This window comes from Rhipicephalus sanguineus, chromosome 1 (assembly GCF_013339695.2).
Source record: "Rhipicephalus sanguineus isolate Rsan-2018 chromosome 1, BIME_Rsan_1.4, whole genome shotgun sequence".
Lineage (NCBI taxonomy): Eukaryota > Metazoa > Arthropoda > Arachnida > Ixodida > Ixodidae > Rhipicephalus > Rhipicephalus sanguineus.
In genome coordinates, this window is record NC_051176.1 from 174,693,997 (window position 1) to 174,716,743 (window position 22,747).

At 45.0% G+C, this 22,747-nt stretch overlaps 1 protein-coding gene across 1 annotated transcript in view; it reads right to left on the reverse strand.

Annotated features, from left to right (window-relative positions):
- Positions 1-22,379, reverse strand: part of LOC119402652 (proto-oncogene tyrosine-protein kinase receptor Ret) — a 65,339-nt gene extending 42,960 nt beyond the window's left edge. The window contains exons 1-6 of the mRNA XM_049412178.1: positions 22,037-22,379; positions 16,779-17,026; positions 15,471-15,633; positions 10,257-10,360; positions 5,245-5,352; positions 2,772-3,039 (exon numbers count right to left, since the gene is read on the reverse strand). Coding sequence (XP_049268135.1) covers positions 2,772-3,039; positions 5,245-5,352; positions 10,257-10,360; positions 15,471-15,633; positions 16,779-17,026; positions 22,037-22,265 — 1,120 coding nt within the window. The 5' untranslated portion in view covers positions 22,266-22,379. The remainder of the gene's footprint in view (positions 1-2,771; positions 3,040-5,244; positions 5,353-10,256; positions 10,361-15,470; positions 15,634-16,778; positions 17,027-22,036) is intronic.
- Between the last annotated feature and the right edge of the window lie 368 nt (positions 22,380-22,747).

The following is a 22,747-nucleotide window of genomic DNA, read 5'->3' on the forward strand; positions in this document are numbered from 1 at the left end:
GTCTTTTCATTGCTATCAACATCTTATGACGTGTTCTGTTCTGGGCGTTTATCGGTTCCTTTAATTAACGCAGTAAAAAAAGGGCACCCGCGTGACACTGTAAGAAAAAAAACAAAATGGGTTGTTGTATACATTAACTGAGCGGCTCATAATTTTAGATATGCAGTTACTTGTTCTAAAGCTATATGCCAAAGTTATAATTGAATTAAGGTTAATTCAGTGTTTTCTGAATCGCAATCTGATGGGTTTTACATATCCATGTCATGAAATTATACGCGGTGCCTACAGTCCCATAAGTGTGCGGGCATACGAAGCCCGAAAAGAATGACGTGACAGGATTCGAGCCCACACTTTCTGAATGCAACCGAATGCTGCAAAGGAGGAATTGACTGATATAACTATTCACCATATAGGTTGCATGCACGACAGGCGCCGACAGCGACAGGCAGGCAAACATCGCTATGCACTCTGGGTAAGTCCGCCATTTTGAAGCAATAACAAGGAGACCAGCAAAGTAGCGTGTACGGCCGCGCGATAGCCCCCATGGTTTATTGTGCAGTTGGGGGGTGCAAAAGCCGCACGCGCACTAAAGCCGAGAAGGAGAAGGCAAAGCAGGACGACAAGAACCTCAGCGACTTTCGATTCTTCAATATTCCAAAGGTGAATGCGGCAAGACGAAGCAGCTGTCGCAGATGCGGCGGCGTGGGTGGATCGCTCGTCTCAACAGGAGGGGTGCCTCCGAAAATCCGCACAACTGCAAAGCGTGTTGCCGAGACTTTTATCAGGTATACAAGTTACGCGTTAGCGCCGTCCGTACAGGAACGTTCCTGCTGCACGCGTTGTCTGCCATGGACGAATGATTACCTTCACAAATTAGGCTACCAAGCTTTGAAAAGGGAAATAAATGTTTAGCTTTGTAATGAATGTGATAAGAATAGTTGCGAGCATGAGCTATAAACGAGTGAGTGTCCTCTCGTAAACTTCTGATGTCTCACCACCGTGGAGCTCCTTCACGAAGATTGCGCTACAGCGCAATTCGTTTTAAGAAATATATTACTGGCCACTAATAATGCACCCAGAAAGCGAAAAGAGCGGCTTTGAGTAGCATTTTGTCCGCTATCCCGAAGGTTGCGATCACGTGTTCAGAGATGCAGCGCCTTTGCAGAGGCGATGTAATTGGCCTATAAATCACTCAATTTTTAAAGGTGAATTAGGTATCAAGATGAATAGGCCCTGTGCCACAAAAAAAGCTGGCTCTTTGGGACACTCGGCAGAAGTAAAGAGCCCGCACGTGTGCGCCCGTGTGTGAGAGAGGTAATGGAAAGGAAATATTATCCAGAAATTAAGTTAGGATTGGCTAAGCTGCGTGCGGGAAGTGAGGTGAAATAAGAAAAGGAGCCTAAACCAGTATTGTGGTACGCGCGTAATGAACAGCTCGCAGCAGGAACTGTCTGTCCCTTTAGTGTTTAAAGCAACACGTAAGGCTTACAAGTGAAATGACATGGCAAGCACAGCTCCAGCCACCGTTAAAAAGAGAAACATTATATTCCAATTGATGGCATAGAAAGAAAACGGCAAGTTCACGAACGCACATGGGGAACAAAGGCCCTATGAAGCGCAACAATGCAAAACAAGAAGGCCTTTTTATACTGTAGAATATTAATGTCAAGCTGACGGTTATAAAAAATTTCTAAATATAATGATGTGAATATAAGATGTTGGTTGTTGGTGTGAGCAGGTAACAAAAAGTTCACCGACGACTAAGATTACCACGGCCGCTGGCGATACTGCCTAATACGAATTCAGAGCGCAGCTTCGTGTTGAGGCAACGCCCACTGTGACTGACGTTTTGGCTTTCCGCAGCCCTAGCAATGTAACATTCGTTACATATTGCCACAGAAACTGCCAGCGCTCGAGTGCTATGCGTTCGCTCTCTTTCGTCCTCGTTCGCTCTATCGGTTACGCCGACGCTAACGGCGACGCCGCTCAACGCAGGAACGGTCGGCTAAGAGCTGCGCGCTAAAACGCCAGGGTCCCCATCGAAAGCTGGAAGAGCGGCCTTTCTAGAGCCTGTTCTAAACTCTCTTGTGGCAATTAATAGAAGTACACATGCAAAGTATCCACTGCGCCATAAATCGCAATTTTTGTGAAGTAGGACAGCACCTACTACGCCATTATTCTTCTTTCTACGGAAAAGCGAGGTACCGTTACACATCTGTAAGATATTATGTGCACTTTGTTGACGCTGCATGTCGCTGATGACGATGAAGAATTACGGCTGAGCACATTGCAGTGGGTGGGAAGCCTTTAACCACATACTCGTTGCGCAATTAGCATTGTGCGATGACTGGTTATTATTTTACTCTTCCGCCACGCTATATTACGTAGGTTAACGCGATTCCTTGCCTGACATGACGCCTATATAGGGTCTTTTTGCAAATGAGTTTGAAGCACCAGCGTGGCTCTGTAGTAGAATACTCGACTGCCACGCAGAGGGCTCGGGTTTGAATTCCATTAGATCCTGTGTACTTTTTTCTCGTTTTATTTTTTCATGTCTATCGGTTACGCCACCGACGGCGACGCCGCTCAGCGCAGGAATGGGCGTCTAAGAGCTGCACTCTAAAACATGCTTATTGAATACCATGCAGGTATTATCGTGTCAGCTGCGTCTTCGTGAATTAAGCCTCCACTGCATTTTGCTACAAAACTATGTGTTCTAGCTTTGTCACTGCAGTGGTAAGCAGCATCAGCATGGAGTCGGGTTGGCCCACCTTCGTAATCCTGGATATGCACTTCGACGCGGTAGAGGTGACGCTGGGCAAGGCCCTTCTTCTCGTCTTCTTCCCAGGAGGCCTCCAGTAGTACGCCTGCTTCGGAGCTGTTGAACTCACGCAGTCGTTGTGAATTTGTGACATAAAGGATGCCCGTGCGCGGAGTCACCGCGAGCCACGCGTGCGCAGCTGTAGCCGTCACGTCACCATCGTCCGACACGAGACGAAAGCGGTGATTAGAGGCAGGCGCTGTCATCGATGTAAGGATCTGCGGGTCATCAAAGGAACACATGTTTATCCACAGCGACTATGTGTTCACATTAATAACATAATAATAATATCTGGGGTTTAACGTCCCAACACATTAATAACAATAATTGTTAGGGCTTAACGTCCCAAAACCGCGATATGATTATGAGGGACGCCGTAGTGGAGGGCTCCGGAAATTTTAACCACCTGGGGTTCTTTAACATGCACCTAAGTCTAAGTACACGGGCCTCAAGCATTTTCGCCTCCATCGAAAATGCCGCCGTCGCGGCCGGGATTCGATCCCGCGACATTCGGGTCAGCATTCGAGCACCACAAGCACTAGACCACCGTGGCGGGTAGGGTTCGCATTAAAATAATCGCTGCTCTGTATTATCTTAATTAGTTGTCTTTTATTGTCAAAAGTATATCGCATTGTAAATGTACGTATTTCTGCGATTTTTCGCAGAGTCTTGCATCTTTGCTTAAAATGGTGCTGTGCTGTCTTTTACCAATCCTTTGTGTGATATCTACTGTAACCTTAAATCAATCTACTTTTTCATTTATATTTCTCATGTGGAGAATTAGTTTTATTGCTTCCCTGTGTCGCATCAGTTGGTTTGTTTTCTCTTGACCAATTTTAAACATACATGACTGCATACTGTCTGCCAGAGAATCCCACTCAAGTTCAGCGTAGCTTGACTGGCACACGGACACAATGAGAAGGAGCAGGCTGACAAACGCAAAGCAGAGAAGCGTTGAAGTTGAGCAGCCCAAGAAGACAGCTGCCACCACGAAAAGACACAGAGAGAAGCTACCTACTGCTCACATTTGAGCAACCAGGGAAAAATGTGATACGTGGTGTTTTCACCCTGCACAAGTTAGCAAGCAACCACGGCCTATTCGTTCGCCGCGGTGGCCTAGTTACGATGCATGCCTTTTGCTCCTGACCACAACGTGGTGGGTTCGATTGCGGGCTGCGACAAACTTCCCACACGCGAGCATTGAAGAAATCCTCGTGTACCGTGCATGCTTCGTGTGCATGTTAAGGGATGCGAGATGGTCAAAATATATCCAGGGTTCTCCACTACGACGTCCTATAGCTCAATTCCTAATGTGCGTTTTCGGAACGGCAAGTCTAGAAATTGGATTTTTACTGCAACCCAGTAAACAAATTTTTTTGAAGATTAGTGTTAGTTTGTGCTGGTGTGGTGCACAGTAATAACTCCGTCAAGTAACATTTTCTACATTTTTACAGAATAGACAAAAGTGAGTTAATCGGCAAGCCACAGTATTCATTTTGTTAAATAACGTGAACAGTCGCCGCGCCATAGATATATACTATCGCGCTTATTTTAGCTTCTTGGCGCGCGCGGCGCGCATCGGGTTTTCTAATGGGGAGTGAGGTACCTGGTGGTCGGTGTTGTGGGTACCCATTTAAATCTATAGAAGCTGGCCCTTCCTTTCACTCCCCTTTCTCCCTCCCCCAACGACGCTGCGCCGTGCTCAATTTCGCGCTGCACAAATAAACGCCTCTCCTATCCTCAAACCGCTACTACTTTCATCGGGGTTCCTTTAATAGACACCTAGTAATTTTTGAACGTACGACAGTATCCCCTTAAAGGTGCCGAGAATTTGGCAAGAATTTGCATTTGCTATCGTAGCGGAAATGACTATTTTTATTTGTATTGTAAGAATGGAATGAAATATACGAACTTCAAACTCGTCGCATAAAACTATAAATGAATCTACATCTTTCTGTCGAAGTGACTTTCACCGGCGTTGTAAGTTTCACCTCATATCACAGATTTATGCCCGTAGCTTTGTTCATGTTGCCGCCCTGATAAAGAAAAAAAAAATAGTTTTTCCACAGGGAGCAATATTTGGTGCCGGCTTTGATCTGAGCATACAATTTTTACCCACCATTTTATCGTCGCCTGCAGCTTAGGATTACGTAATCACAAGCGCGAACATCGACAGAAAGTTTATGAAAAATTTTACTACGGCACTTTGGGAAGCGTTCAGGTCGCATTGACCTGTAAGATCATTACTGAAGCAATACACGTTGTTGGGCTAGTCGGTTAATGGTGTTGTAAAACGTTTAAACTGCGCGAAGACGGGACGGAAAGAGGAACACATACATAGATGCAAGCGCAGAATGTGTGTGTATGTGTTCCTCTTTCCGTCCCGTCTTCTTCGCGCAGTTTAAACCTTTTAAGATCATTACCCTTGCAAATGTCGTAGCGTTCCTTGATATAGAAACGTTATAGGTGTCCTTAAGCGTGAGCGGGGTCCTCAGCGTGCTGCTGTTGGATATCTCGATTTGGAACGTCACCTGCAAGCAGAAAAAATTCATGCAGTTTTGCGTTACAAAGCAAGATAGTCCACATCCTTTTAGCGCCCAATACTCGCATAATGTATGAAAACTGTCTTTTGAAAGATGCGGGAAAATTAATTCGTTGTCACATTCTCTTTTCGACTCGGCGAGCGTGAGAGAAATAAGTACGCACACCACAGTCAGGTCTGCTTGAGGCACGACTTCTGTGAGCAAAGCTAGCCTTCTTGGTTATCGCGGTGCAACTGTATGCCAAAGCACTACATGTCTCTAGTTGCCGACGCTATAGGTAGAATGAGTGTGCAATTATACAAACCGTTATCAACAGGAAATTGCGGTTACTATGTGCGTTTCTCACAACAGGAAGTGGCTACACAGATTTATATGTCTGAATTCGATCCAAAACTGCATGCTAATGTGCCATTCAAAGAAACAACATTGACTCAAACCTAAGTGAACTGAACATCGAAATTGAACTTTTCACATCGCACTCAGGAGGAAGTCGTGTTCTCGGTCACAGCTGTACTTGAGCCATTAATGAAGTCCACTGCACTGGGGGTAGTTCAATCCCTTTACACAGGCATTGAGAATACGAGTATGCCTACGTAATTATAGGATTCATTTACAATTCTCTTGTCACGTTCAGATATTGCGTCAGTGACTTCATCTTTGTTCTTGATTTCATGGACAAAATTTACAAAGAGAACCGCTCTTTTTGTTTCGGTTTCTGCGTTCACGGTAGTGCATATATATTACGCTCTATGTTGCCTTAGCGAAGAATAAAGCGCACGGCTCAACGTCGGGTTATTTTGATGCGTTTCGCTCTCATAATTTAAGGATGCGCTATGCGGCAACAACGCCGCGATTACTAAATTATTCTTACACAAATGCTCAAAGAGAAGCGGTAATCTTAGAATGTTGTCTCATTGCAAAGAACAGGAATCTCTAAGGAAAGAACATACTCGCATGCACACCGACAACTGTAAATGTCAACGATATGTATAACGCACTCATATCATGAATCTAGCTCCTGCTCTATGCAATATGCACACATTAATAGTGTGTAGTCTAGGCTGATACATTCTAATGTGATTGCTTTACTTTGTATCTTAACGCATCTTTACATATTTTATTCTGACACACATACGCACACTCACACACAAACACGCATGAACCCGCGTGCGCGCTTGAATGGAAGCAGTTAATTTCATCAAGTGAGAGAAAGGCTTCCACAAACTTTCCGTAGTCCCGGCCGCGCGAAAGGTGAGTCGATTTCTACAAAAACACACGTGTGATTTTAAAGAAGCAAGACGCACCAATGTGCCACTGGAACTGAATTGGGAATACCGGTAAATTACATCTCATGACGTCAGAAGGGGAATTTACGGCTCGTTTTCTTTGTTAGACACAGCGTTATAAAGAACCAACAGACATTCAATCCAAGGAAAGTATATCTAACGTTATTTATAGTTTTATGATATAAATGTGAAGGAATTAAGAAGAAGAGGAAGAGCAGAGGAAGGCAGGGAGGTTAACCAGAAGTTTGCATCCGGTATGCTACCCTGCACTGGGGTTGGGGAATAGGGGGTTGAAAGCGAGAGAGAGAAAATAAATAATAAGAAAGAAAACAAAAAAAAACAATCACATCCACACACACACAAGAGCGTTCCGCTCAGAGGCGCTCTGACAGGCCAGTGGATCGCAGGAAGGCGAGTAGTGCTTGTAAAGCCTTCTTCTGCGACGTTATGTCCGGACGATGGCGTAAAAGTCTTTCTTCTGATAGAGGCTGGTCGTCTATCTTGTTGAGAGCATGGCAAAGAGATTGTCTCTGTGTTCTATACTTCGGACAGTCACACAGAACATGCCGAATCGTTTCTTCGTCGCCGCAGTGTTCACAGGCGGTGGAGTCGGCCATCCCTATGCGAAATGCATACGCATGGGTAAACGCGACGCCCAGCCATAATCTACAGAGAACGGTAGCGTCACCTCGGCGAAGTCTTGATGGCAGTCGAAGGCTTAACGTTGGATCAAAGGTGTGTAGTCGTGCATGCATGAAATGTGGCTCATTCCAATTTGACATGGTGCATTGGCGAGCGAGCATGCGGAGCTTCCGAGCAGCGTCTGTCCTAGAAAGAGGTATCGACAGGTCGCGGTCCTCTGTATGGGCTGAACGGGCAGCTTGATCGGCCCCTCCATTGCCGATAATCCCACAGTGACTTGGTAGCCATTGAAATGTAATGCAATGTCCTTTCTCGGTGAGGTTGTGGAACATCTCGGCAGTCTCAAATACCAATTGTTCGTGCGGACCGCGGCGTAAAGTCGACAGTAGAGACTGCAGTGCCGCCTTGGAGTCGCAGAAAATCGTCCACCTTTTTTTCATTTGGTCGTTAATGAAAAGCAGCGCGGCGCGAAGCGCTGTGAGCTCTGCTGCCGTCGATGTTGTTGGGTGAGCGGTCCTGAACTTGATAGTTGTGGCGATCGCTGGAATCACGACCGCCGCTGTTGAACTGCTCGGTAGGACGGAGCCGTCAGTGTAGACGTGAGTCGAGTCGTGATACTTCTCGTACAATAGAAGTAAAGCGAGCTGTTTAAGAGCTGGTGCTGACAGATCTTGTTTTTTCTGGACGCCTGGTATTGTCAGGTTGATGACTGGTTGTTTCAGGCACCATGGAGGAACCGAAGGTCTCGCCGCCGGTGTGAAGCCAGTCGGTAGAGAGTCGCCGTGTGCGGTTACTGTTCGGCAAAAGGAGGTGCGTGGTCTGTCCGCTGGTAGAGAGGCTAGGTGGTGGTGTGGTGTCCGGGCAAGATGCCTTATGTGGGTCCTCAGTGCTTCAACCTCAATATGAGTCTTTATGAGGTGGTCCTTGGCGAAGGCTATGGTCGCCGCTGTTGAAGCACCTTGAGGCAGGCCTAAACAAATCCGGAGGGTCTGGGCCTGAACACTCTGTAGCATGCGTCGACTTGTCTTGTTTGCGTTAGTTAATGCAGGCAAACTGTATCGCAGGAAACCGAGAAACAGCACCCTGTACAGTTGTAACATAGCACTGGGCGACATTCCCCAAGTCTTTCCAGCGAAAAACTTGAAGAGGTGAGAAATGCCTGCCAACCGCTTTTTCAGGTACGAGACGTGAGGACTCCATGATAGTTCTCTGTCTATTATGACACCCAGGAACTTGTGTGATCGACAATACGGTATACTTTGACCATTGATTGATACACTGTAGTTAGACATTGGTTTGCGCGTAAATGCCAGAAGAGCACACTTTCCGGTAGAAATTTCCAGGCCTCGATCACGGAGGTACACAGCAACTTGAGTGGCTGCTCTCTGGATTCTCGCTCGCAGCTGCAGGCGAGTTACCGCAGATGTCCAGACGCAGATAGATGTTTGTCAACTTACGCAGATGAAGGAATTAAAGTGGACGTTTGTCAACTTACGCAGATGAAGGAATTAAAGTGGACGAAAAGACAACTTGCTGCCGGCAGGGACCGAACCGGCAAATAACGGAGGCGTTATTTGAAGGTTGAATACTGTTGCTTGCTAGCAAACGTTTTTTCGTCCTACAGCCGTTTCCTTTCAAAAGAAAAGATTGCAAAGTATGAGCAGAAGCGACTGAATTCACAAAGCTTTTCATTCGGAAGTTGCCGTTTGCATTGGCCAGCCTCTTTCGCTAACAGCATGACCACCATCAAAATTGCGTAGAATTTGTTCCTTCAAATATCTTTAGCCTAAATGCTTTCTTTGAATACGGGCCCAGTTGCCCGTATCGACAAAGTCCTATTTGTCAGAGGAATTTGCCAAAGGTCCAGCCAATGGCCAAAAGCACTTAAGCACAAAAACATTTGTAAAACCGCGGATATCAGTGCTTAGTGGCTACAAGGTGGTCAGTAAAATTCATTTATACCATGGCGCAATCGTGCACGTTTACATTTATATTTCGCACATAAGTATGTACACAAGCAAAAACAAGGTGTACACGTTTCCGCCATCACTGGTGCACAATTATTATTATTATTATTATTATTATTATTATTATTATTATTATTATTATTATTATTATATTATTATTATTATTATTATTATTATTATTATTATTATGTTTGGATACAGAGAGGAAATAGAGGAAACAGGCTGACAACTGCCCCCTAAAGGTGCACAACACCTGCCTGTTCCTTCGGGAAGAGGGGAACATAGAGGAAAGGAAGAGAGGAGGAAAGAAAAGGGGAAAGGGAAACAAATAACACAGATGGGGACGCAAATAAATAGTCACGTGGAAAAAGGTCTATAAACGCGAGGCCAAATCCGTTTTGTTCATGAAAGTTAGCAGGGCTGGTTGGGCCTTGTCACGCCGAGCAGCGCATCCTCCCGGGAACAGGCAATCAGCAAGGGTCGAGCACTTCGTGGTCGTGGATTGCCTCGTTGTGATAGAGCCCTTTTGTATAAGCTAAGAGTTCGCTCCGTATTAGTACGCCAACGATTATATCGTCAAGAACGTGTAGACAGTCCGTTATGTGTACATATACGTCTCGTGGCTCCTGTGAGACATTTGCACACCTAATTTTAGAGTGTGCCGCGTTCGTTGTGCAGCGGGCACTGCTCACCCAGGAATATGGACTTATTGGACCTAAGTGCACAGTGGTTGTCTAGCCAATGTATATAATACGAAAACTCGTTCACCACATAAAATAGGCAGAATAAATATAAGACGGTCGACAGTTCTTGACAGATAGATATTCCAAACGTTACTTCGTAACTGCATGCAGTATGCAGTGCGAAAACGCAGAGAATTAATTGAAAGTATATACTGCTACGGCAGCAAGGCATTCAAGACGCTGTCGCAAATAAACAGGCTGAAATAGCTTATGCAACAAGCTGTATTGAAAAAGGAGAAGCGCCGTGTCTCTACCTTGCCAGGTACGTCACTGCGCACAAGACTAGTGTCCTCTACGATGACCGTGAAGCTGTACTTGTCTCCCGGAAACCAGGCACCAGCGCTCCGGACGGCGATCTCTGCGAGTTGCATTCATTGCACCGAAGGTTATAGAGAAATGTCCCGTATCCCGATAATCACAGGTTATTTTGCTGGCAGCCGGCACAATAATTTAAGCCTAACTTGCAGCCCACATTGCAAGCAAAAAAACTCATGCACAAGCCTTAGCCATTGGTAAGCTTTAGACGCAAGCAAATTCACCATAACGCAATACATCATGATGCATTGCAACGTAGATGCTTTCTTTAATTAGCGGATATAACAAAGAATCAGCCGACATTTACTGTGACATCCACAATATTTCGGAGCAGACATAGCCACTTGCACAATTATTTAGCTGTGTTGCACACAACGCTGCCCTCGACCGTTACGGTAATGTCTGCTCTAGCCTCCGAATTACATGTACATTCACAACGCTTTCGGAGCGTTAAAAAGTCAGCATAAATTGTCAAGCGCCAAAGTCCCTTCATAGCGCAGCAGTCGAGACAGTGCTTAGCAGGTTCAGCTTCAAGCCGCGCATTTTGACACCGCCATGAGTTAAACCCTATGAGTAGTTATGGGTAATTTCTTTCATGATGAAAGGGAATCTGCCACTGAAGAAGTGGCCTAGCTATGGTACCGCCTAATAGAAAGGACGGTCACGTTAAACCGAGGTTTTAACTAGCGTTGGCGGTGACTGCGCATACTTTCGGATATGAAGACAATTAAACCAACACTCTCACCACGATTAAAAGCAAATAAATCGTTGTCAGAGTGTTGTTTTAATTGTCTTCATGTGTGTTCCTGACCAGGCGGGTTTCCGTCCAAATATCGATTTCATACTTTCGGATACATAAACAATGCTAGCCGCGTGAGAATTGCTTCTCAGTGGAAGCATACGTCGCTAAAGCAGCTGTATTGTCCTGTACATTTAAAAGCGCATATGATCAAGGTCATTTACGCTGTGAAGGTGCTTGCATACCAAATACGTGAAGAGCCTTTTATAAACGTTCGTATGGCAGGGACCCATGTAGTATTAAATAGCTTTAAGGCTTCGATGCGGTGACCAATTCAAATAACTATTTTTTTTCATTAGAAGTATTTAATTAAAGTAACCTTTTCAGGCTCTTCAAACAATGCACTTCAGACCAAGTCACAGGGTAACTTCGTCACTATGTTTAGTTACAGCTGCTGCATCTGGGAGGCATAAGTATGTACACTTTTGCTATGCTATGATTATTGATGCTTGTCTATGAAGCGGCTTGCTCTTACAATATGAGAACAACAGCGCAGTCGGGGTAAGAAAGCGCTGTTCAGTGCTACATCTTCGTTTGGTAACGCGTTGGCACATAGGAGAGAACCCTGGAAAGAGAGGATAGGCCGGCCCGAAACTTGGTTAGGTCCATGAACCTGAACTCCGCGTACAACAGCATGATAAGGACTTAAAAGACACAATTGTAATCTGTCGCCACTCATACGGACTGCAAAATCAGGAGGTGTGTTGCGACAAAGCGCTGCAAACTGCAGCCTTAGCGGAAAAAAAAATTAGTACGAGTGACTGGTGGCTGGAGCGGCAAAATCGCGACACGCCGCGCTGTTTTCGAGCGCGCCGATAGCGAGAGTGCCAAGCACATTCCATTTTCGAAATGACAGGCTGCCTGCAGAAAGCGACCCATGAAAGTCCGCTTTTTAAACGACATATTATGCGTTGCTTTATGGCATAATCATGGATACCATGACTGCACCCATTAACCGATTTTCGTTTGCTTTTTGTATGTTTCTTGCGCTTGTTTCGCGAGCAGCTGTGTCTTTTGTCTCATTTTTTTTTCCCCGAAACAAACAATAGCTTTCAAAATGCGGCCTTTAAGATAGGTCGGTTTCTGCCGGTCAACCCTGCTCTGGAAAATGGAATGTGCCTGGCACTCTGGCCATCAGCGCGCTCGGGAATAACAGTGCCGCGTATCCCGATTTTGTCATTGTGGCCACCTGTGTTAATCTTTTTTTCCGCTGGGACTGCACGTGATATTTTGCACTAGAACAAAGGACGATAGCCGGATATCGTTATCGTGCATTGTTAGTGCACACACACACACACACACACACACACACACACACACACACACACACACACACACACACACACACACACACACACACACCACACACACACACACACACACACACACACACACACACACACACACACACACACACCACACACACACACACACACACACACACACACACACACACACACACACACACACACATACATACACATACATACATACATACATACATACATACATACATACATACATACATACATACATACATACATACATACATACATACATACATACATACATACATACATACATACATACATACATACATACGTACATACGTACATACATACATACATACATACATACGCGCGCGCGCGCTCGTACGCACGCGCACCCGCTCTCTCTGTCTTTCTTTAGCACCTCCAAGTTGATAGAAATACAGTTTAAATACAGATGGTTTCGCTTCTCGGTGGGCACCTCAACCGTGCCGCAAGGAACGGCGCAACACTGGCCGTTTGAAACTATCCTAGAATATCTGCTGCAAGTACAGTTGCGAAGTGCCCACTACGCCATAATTCTTCCTCTTGCGAATTGTCCATGTACCCACTACGCGTCCGCAAGTCAACACACGAACCTGCGCAGCTGCACACTTTGTTGATGCTGTTGCTGCTGATGACGATGATTAATTATGCCTGAGCGCTTTGTAATTGGCGGGCCTTCAGACCCCCAGCTCGTTGTGCAATTCACATCTTTGGACACCTGGTGCAATTCTATGCTTCTGCCACGCAGTATTACATGCGTTAAGGAGGCTCCTCGCACTATCCCATTCGTATAGGTTCTTTTTTCCGAAACAGTTGCAAGCACTGGCATGGCTCTGCGTTGGAACACCTGCTTGCCCCGCAGAGGACCTGGGTTCAATTCCCACTCGAATAAAATACTTTTTTATTTATTTCCATCTATCTCGATTTTTCGCACACAACCAACGACGCCGACACCGGAAATTCTGCGAAAGGAGCTCTTTAACGCTATCGCGTCAATAGTATCTGCGGCTTTACGTGCCAAAACAACGATATGATTATGAGGCACAAGTTAGCTTGTTTGGCATACGACCGAGTCACTGTAGGCTCCTAGTGACAACATGGGTACGCGTATATGAATGCCAGCGATATTTATTAAGCTCGGTGCATATTTGGGCTAGTTGGCAATTCATGATTTCTTGTTTCGCGCAAAAATCCGAGACAAGGGACGAAAAAAATTGGGACACACGGCGCGACGTTCTCCTGTTCCCCCGAAAAAGACCATTTAGTCCTATCTTGCACGGCGGACCTCGTTTTCACGTGCCTTTTACTTTGGCTAGCATTAATTTACGTTAAATTGGACCGGCAGCCTGTACAGCATAATCAGAATAAGAAAGTCTTAGTTTCAAGACCTTTGCTCTGAAAGAACATATAACTAGAGGCCGGATTTTTAGGCATTAAAAAAGCTTGTTTTAAGCGCCAAAAATAGGCAGGCAAAGAAACGTTTTAGACCTACAATATCGTAATTATATGCATTTGCATTTTGCATTTAAATTTTCACATAAATGCAAATAATTTCAAACGAAGACGTGCGCGACCTCTATCTGCGACAGGAAAACAGAAATGCTATTAAGGTAGCACAAAGACGCCAACATTTGAACATAGTCGTGCAATTGTGCTTTGTCGCGCACGGTTCGCAGAACGTGGTCTCTCCCGTGTTCTGCACGGTGATTCAAGTGTCCACTGTCGAATCAACAGACTCCCGGGTGTCTTTCGGCATGACTGAGAACGGCAGAGCAGGTGCAGATAGCCAGATTGCTAAAAGACCAGAAGGGAGGGATTCCTCCTATTGGCCGGGTCGAATCGCGTAAAGCCAATTTCTACCCTGGCAGCGAACCACTGGCGTAGCCTGGTGGGGAAGGTTCGGGGGGTTCAACACCCCCGCCCCCCAAACTCCCTCGCGAAAAAATTTCTGGCTACGCTACTGCAGTGAACACCTTAGGCAAATATAGACAAAGCAAAAGCCGCGTGCACATCACATTTTTCTGTCTTTTTTTTCCTCTTCACTCTCCTTTCCGCTGAAGGCTCTCCACGGGTTCGCATTCGCCAACCGCTCGCACCATGTCAACGCGAAACTTGAGGCTAAATAGTGTTCATACAAGCACAAATTTTGAAAATAGGCATTTATAGGCATTTGTAAGCATTTAGGCCCAAACGCCAAAAATAGGCATTTATAGGCACTATTAAAGCACCATAAAAGCCCTTCTTAACCTCTAATTCGTGCTTGTATATCGAAGTGGCGCGATAGCAGTGCAAGGACCAAAATAGGCATTTGCCTAAAATCAGTCCGCATAAGTCGAAAGATTCGGCGCCATCCCTAGAGCTTGAAAGAATCAAGCTGTTCTTTTGTCTTCCATATTTCTGCAAGGACTACGATTCGCACACATACCTAGCCCCAGGAAAAGCCAGAGGCTTAACAGGTCGTATTCTGGTTTTAAGGCTAGCATGTTTGTCTTTTGTAATATTTGAAAGTCCACCTCTGGCTCTCTTTCCAGTACTGTCCTTCAATGAAATTCTTTGGCAGAGCTGCTGTGGTTACATCTGGACAAAGATGGCAGATGGCGCTCTTTCCTTCCTCTTTTCTCTGTTCCGGTTGATGTAATCGGGCACCGATGCCTCCAGGAGCTTTTTTACTACACGTACGGATCAGGAAAAGTTCGTGGACATGTTGGCAAAGGATTATCTTTATGAAATTATATTTTCGTACTTCTTGAATTTATAGTTCTCAATCATGACTGAAATTCGAACAAACGTCAGGAAAGCATCGTGTCAAGAACGACGACGCTCGCAGCACTCCTCCTGATTACCTTCAAACTGAAACCACATCGTTTTAGATATATAAATATGTGTTAAATAGACGGAATAGTTATCCGGAAAGAACTACTATACATGCCATGTACACTGTAATTGCTATGTACAGTACAGAACGTTAGCACATTTCCAACCTTCAACTCCTGTATGCAAGAAATGCAAAGCACAAGTACAAATAACATTTTCTAGCTTACTTGCGTTAAGAAATGACATCTTCTTGTCTGTAATAAAAATCTCGTACGGTGCCTCCGCAAGCTCGAACAGGTTTCGAATATCTTGTTCCACCCGGACTTTCAGGTTGTTGGCATTCTTTGAATCTCCGTCGAGCACTGATATTCTACATCCCAGTGTGTAACCCTGCACGGAAGCAAAATATCAAGCGTGTCAATGAGGTATAAAATACGCAGGTCTGGCTTCACGCTTCCACTCACAGTAATTTAAGTGTGCTAGTGTATGGCATGCTTTTCGTACTAAAGTAGGTCCCTATGACCTATTGGATAACTGTAATGAAACACTGCAGCCAAACATTTAAGGGACATAACGGAGCGAATGATGCTATCTTGGTCATAAAAGAAAGTAAATAAGGAGCAGCGAGAGGATAGCGAAACTGGGAGCAAAAAAGTAACTAGTGAAGCACCCTGAGGCACTCACAAAATAGCTTAGCTATGACAGACGGAAGGAATACATGTTATGCAAAAAAGAACTGTAGTTTAGCTTGAAGTAAATGAAGAGCGGTCATGGTCGGGGCATTCGTTGAGCGTACGGGTTGACAAGTACGATCTTATGCAGACGCGTCGCCACCGACATCAGCTTCACGGTGGGCGAAAAATTCTACCGATACGCCTTAAATGACAAATATTTAAAAAAAAAAGACGAATAAGACCTGTTCGCCGTACTTTTAATATGATATTTCTACCAGCACTATTCGTCGCGTTTTTTTCATTTTTAACATTAAAAAAAAACAAAAAAGCATCGGCCTCTTTCAGAACCCTGTGCTGTGGTGCTAGTGGCTCTGGCGTAATGGCGAGGCTGCTCAACTTCATACCGCAGGATACCTGACAGTTTTGTTGTGTCTGCGCCCGGTCGTGAAGAACAATATTATTTGATTCATCACATTCGCACTTATCTTCTGTAAAATTTAAAGCCAGGTATGTTGCAGATTGAGCTAGAACAAACACGATGCTCTTCGTATAATGGCCAGACAAATGGCCACAACACGCACGCAGGTCCCCGCAAAGCCATAAATTAGGCTTTAGAAGAACCATCCACCCCCCACTTTGTTAGAATGTGATGCGTATACATGTTATATGTCTCGCACCTTTAATTTCGTTTTGTGTTTTATACAGTCTTTTTTTTCTTCGTTGAAGCGGTTGAGGGTTTGGTATTTATTGTAACAAGCAAAACAAGGTAGCCGCTGTACGCAGTGATGTCGACGCCTCCTGTGTAGACGCATACATGGTATATATGATAAGAATGAGAGACACCTTCACCACGTAGCGTACCTTTTGAAGAGTTCTGACTGACGTTCGGCAGACAAGGTCGCTCTCCCTTTGTTCCCTTGGTGGCTGGTCGTCCAAGTCATTAACCTGAAGCGAAACCTTGCCTGTCTCGTTTGGTTGGCCTGGAACTGAACATTCAAGCCGGGCCGTCACCACGGAGCTCGCAGCGGCCGGCAACTCGCTCCACAAGACAGTCCGCGTCAAGCGAAGCTGGCCGGAGTTTTCATCGAAGGCCAGCCATTTGTCAGCGTCTAAAGAAAGCAGAAAAATAAAAATTTAGTGCTTCGGCTACGTATCTTTCTACTTAGGACATGGAAATATTCGAAAGTCTACAATGGAAATAAAATTCCTCCTACTATGTTATTTTAACACGAAAGTGTTTTATGCCGGGGTCCACCAAGTACATCCGTCACGGATATGACGTTGATAAAATGGACGCCAACGGGTGAGAAAGAAAAAAAACCAAGAAAAAGACACCCCGCTGGGGATCGAACCCACGACGTTGCGGCCGCGACGGCAAGAGCCCGACGCGCTACCAACTAAGCTAACTCGGGAGATGCTAGACAAGGCGCGAACGCGCCTTATATCTCGCACATTCTCTTTCGCGGCGGGCGGAGCGGGGCGGTGCCGCCGTCTGTGAGATGTGAAACGAAGTAATGCTTCACGATCGACACTTACTAGAGCTTGCTCCGAGATTGCACGCGATATCGGAGGTCATGGTTAAAGCGTCTCGATACCAGAGAGGCAGACTGGCCGCGCTGGCGTCGCCGAGGCACCCTTGACGCAGTTACGTTCTTTGCCTTTGGCTTCGTGTTAGCGTGCGTCGGCTGATCAGAGTAGTGCAGCTTCCACGTGAACCAACGGGATTTCTCCGCCGCCGACTGCTTCAATTGCGAGACCACCGACTAACAAAACTGCTGCAATATGCGTTGCAGAAAGGACGTGATTTCGACGGGCGAATGTCGTGCCTTGGTGGAGCGAGAGCAGCGCCTGCGAGACAGAGGCCAGCGGGACGCACGCGTTTGCGGCTCAGGCTACGAACCTCTACCTCCCGTGTTGCTGAAGCGCAGTGTGTGTTATGTATGCATAAGCACAGGCGTCCGCTACCCATTACTAGAAAGCGCACACCGTGCCGTTTCTCTCCTTAATTGACGACGCTTTGAAGAAGTGCATACCGGGTACCAGTGTTGATTATGAGCTTGTTGATATCATCCTTAGCGGGATTCACTATTCGCTGTGTCCAAATATATGTTCACACCGTCAGCTACCACAACGGTTTAATCGTGATCATGGGTGTTAGTCGTCGCGATAGAGACATGCCGTCAACATGGGTGCATCCACGTCAAACGGTGCTATAGCTGCCAAACACGAATAGACATTGTACAAGCTCTCATGTATCACTACACAATAAGCAGTACTTCTGTGAAGACACGTTTCACTTTCGTGTTATACCGATTCCTATGACGGAGGGATCAGCCATGTTTTTTATTTTATTTAATCATACTGCCAATCCCAAGAAGGGATTATTGCAGGGAGGGCTAGAATATACAACACATAAATACAATCAAAGAGCGAAATTATACAGGCACACAAATTTTTGAAATTCTGGGAAAGTAACACAATGCTATAAAAAAAACGAAAAAGAGAAACATGCAACACTACAGAGTCAACAGTACACCATTGGAAACCAAGCATACACAAAACGCAGTGGGTGCGATATATGATTCGCAATTAGTTCGAGAACTAATCATTCGATCCAAAACTAGGAGGACGTTTGAGCTTCGCCTTCAAAAGTAGAACGCGACAGCGTAATCGAGCCTCGTGCGCATCGCCTTCTCAACTGTTAGCCTGGCTTCGGTTTTCGGTGCATGCCTCAACCGTGCCGCCAGGAAACGAACGGCTGTGCTCTTAACGTTGACCGTTTCAAACTATCCTGGAATGCCCAGTGCAAGTACAGTTGCGCAGTGCCCACTACGCCATAATTCCGTTTGCGAATCAGCCAAGGGCCCACTACGCGTTGATCAGGCAACACGCGAACCTACTCGCTTTGTTGCTTTGGTGCGCGAACCTGCTCGCTTGGTTGATGCTTTTGCTGAAGATGATGATTAAATATGTCTGAGCACTTTGTAATGGGTGTGCCTTTAAAACACCCACTCAATGCGCAATTCGCATGTTTTTACGCCTGGCGCGATTCTACGCTTCTGCCAGGCAATATTACATGCGTTAAGGACACTCCTCCCACTACATGACATTGATGTAGTGTTTTTTTCCGAAGCAGTTTCAAGCAATCGCGTGGCTGGTGCTGTGGTAGAACAGCTGCTTGCCACGCAAAAGGCCTGGGTTCGATTCTCACTCGAACGCAAGTTCTTTATTATTTATGTTATTCGTATGTTTCTCAGTTTTTCGGTCACAGACAACGCTTATTTTTCGCTCACAACCAACGACACCGACGCAGACACCTGAATTTCTGCGAAAGGAGCTCTTTAGCGCTACCGCATTAATAATATCTTGACTTGAGCGAGTTGTTTCATAGTCGTATATATGTGTCTATCTGTGTCTCCTGTCTTCGTCTCAGTCGCGCTGCATTTCTCCGAGTATTAACCATTTGATTTGAGTATTTGTTTCTGTTCAAGTATAATACTTTTTGGAGTCTACAGAAAGAAAGGTACAAGTGATGACTGTTGATTCATAACTTAGGCCTAGTTCTTGGATACAAATACGACATGAACAATATATCCATGCTTAATAGCAGAGTTAGCCGAATACGCTTCAGTGTATCTTATGAAAAAAATTCTAAACCAGAATACCACGCGCGAACTATGGAGCCCTAATGTTGAGAAGAACTCTACCCTGAGTATTAATTGTTTTAACACGAAATGGTTTTGATATTTCGTGTTGTATGTCTGAGCTTCACGCTTTCTTCGTGTGGAGCTCGTATCTAGAATTTCCGATATGAAAATTGTCTTTGATGCAGTTTTTTTTCCTTCTCTCGCTTTCTTTTTCTCTCTTCCCTAAATGGCCTGTAGTTGCGGTATTTTGCTGATTGTTTAGAAGCGTAAGGTATGTTATTTTTTGTGCTTATGTTTATGTGCGCAGGTTATGTATGCCGTCACTGCACGCTGCTAAACTATAATAGGCTGGGAAGCTTAGTCAAGCTCACAATACCTTGTTCTTCCCATGTTCTCCGCTCTGAAGCGGTAACCTGATTGATTGATTGATTGATTGATTGATTGATTGATTGATTGATGATTGATTGATTGATTGATTGATTTTTAAGTGGGAGAGGACGTAGCCAGCAGGGACCTAATTCACGATGTTTTTCTGTCGTACGAGCACCCTGCCATCGGAAGGTTGCCTTCGCTAACATTATGTCCAGCATTGCCTGAGCTTCTCTCTTAGAACACTTCTGGCTTGAGATGTTTTTGTGAATTCGGATCCAGTTGAGCAAACACATATTATTCAATGATTTTCAGTCACTCAGCACCGGTTCCTTTCCTTTTTCTTTCTTTTATATTTCTTCAGAAAATTTTTGTTCTTTGGTTAATGTCACCATGATCGCAGTCCTTTAAAATAACGTGCGGTGCGTCAGTATCGCACCTCATAGCTTCGACGAGCACAATACTCTACAAGTGTAAATTATGGTGTCCTAATTACGCTCACGTGTTTAAGCACGGCATCACATGGAGAACTTACGGTATCGTATGTGCTTCCACGGAGCACATACGGTACCGTTACTATCAGTATCGTATCGCTCAGTCGCGATTGGGTCCACCGCGCATGCTACGGTAGGAAGCCAACAGCCAAAGATAAATTCGACGCCTAGCACTCCATTATGTTCTTACTGCAAGCGTGCGCACTCATAATTACCACACCAACTTTACATGCCTATTATTTTTGACTGTTTGAAAATCAGAAAATATTCATTATTTAATCCCTCATTGGACGGCCGCATTTCTCAAATACTCAGATTCGATTCTACTCGGAAATTTAACTATTCGAACACTTCCTCGAGTCTGGCTGTTAATGATTCAATGCTTGAGAAACTATGCACCGCAGGAAGATCAGCTTGATGAGCAACACATTACTTTCATTCAGCTAGGGCAGCACTTCTTGGCCGCTGCACAACAATGCCGATGTGCAAACGCTATCACACTCACCTATCTCTGTTTCTAGCGTATTTACACTCTATACGCTTCACAAAAAAAAATCTGGGAATTCCAAAAGAACGACATGATTATTGGGAACTGCGTTGTGTGGAACTCCAGCTTAATTTTGACCACCTGAGGTTTTTTGACGTGCACATAAATCTAACTGCATGGGTGTTTCCGAACTTTGCCTTCATCGAATCGCGGCCTCTTTAGCCGGGAATCTAAACCATGCCCTCGTACTCAGCCTTGCAAACACCTTGGCCAATAAGTTGCCCCGGCGGCTTGAACGACGTCTCACTACAGATCGAAGAATTCACAAAAATGTTCCATGGTGCTTTTCGCGCTGCTACTGTATGACTGGAAATTGACCAGTAATTTTTCCATTGCACTGGAGAAAACGGGTACCACAATTATTTGTTGGAGTTGAAGCAGCGGTTCGAACAATCAATGCATAGAATAAATGTCATTACAGAACAAAGCACACACAATGAGGAGATTGATAAGAACATTTGTTCCAAGTAAGCAGAATTCAACAAAAATGCTTTTATATATTAGCGATTTCTTTTCAGCCCTTTTCTGTCACAAGTGGGCACTAGCATCAGCCAGTAATCTTCTAAGAAACAAAAAGTGTTTGTTGTTGTGGCGGGGTGTGGCGAGAGTACAAGGACAGCATAGGAAGGGAGTCGTGTTAGGAGCTAGCTCAGGTTGCGAATTATCTTTTCATAGTTTTTCCATGGATACTACTTGGCTAACAGCTAAAAAAACTTTCAGTGGACATTATCAGAGTCCCAAGCAGAGCTTCCGTTCTGCCCACGTGCAGCGCTGCTGACGTGTTTTCTTTCTTTCTTTCTTTCTTTCTTTCTTTCTTTCTTTCTTTCTTTCTTCCTTTCTTTCTTTCTTTCTTTCTTTCTTTCTTTCTTTCTTTTCTTTTCTTTTTTGACGAGGCTAAAGTGCGGAAAGAGTACCTAAAAATGTTTTATTCGTCCAGGTTCACTCCATTGACAGTCGCGACAGACTAGCAGATTCGAAGTTTTAAAGAACAGTGCCAAAAGACTGCCATCCTTTTTTTTTTCTTAAGTCTGGCTTGCGCAAGTATAAGAAGTGGTCACTGACCTTGGCGCAGGGTGTACGTCGGCTCCAAATCCGGGCAGAGGGCTCGCGTGGCCGGCGGCCTAACGAAGTCAAGCACAGTGCCGGCACTGGCTACTTCGTGGATGGAGTATTCGAATCGGAGGCCGTCTTCCGAACCGAAGCAAATCTTTCGCATGGATTCGCACGCTTTGGATCGTTGTTCTTCCGATAGTAGTCGCACAACGAGTTGAGTCCGGCTGCTGTTCGTCATTCCATTGGCGTTGACTGTGGCTTCGACGACAAGGATCCACTCCGTTGGGCGGCTTTCTGGTCGAGCTAAACGGGAAATGACAAAATAAAGGAAAAAGAAACAAACTCTGTGAAAGTTGTAACGAAACACGAATGAAAAAGAAAGCCATTCTTCAAACACTTTAAGTCACTTCTAATAATAATTGCTGGGGTTTAACATCCCAAAACCACGATAGGATTATGAGGGACGCCGCAGTGGAGGGCGCTAGAAATTTCGACCTCCTGGCCATTCCTTAACGTGCACCCAAATCTAAGCACACGGGCCTCAATCATCTTCGCCGCCACGGTAAACGCGGCCGCCGAGGCCGGGATTCGATCTATATATATATATATATATATATATATATATATATATATATATATATATATATATATATATATATATATATATATATATGTACATATATATACATATATATATATATATATATATATGTACATATA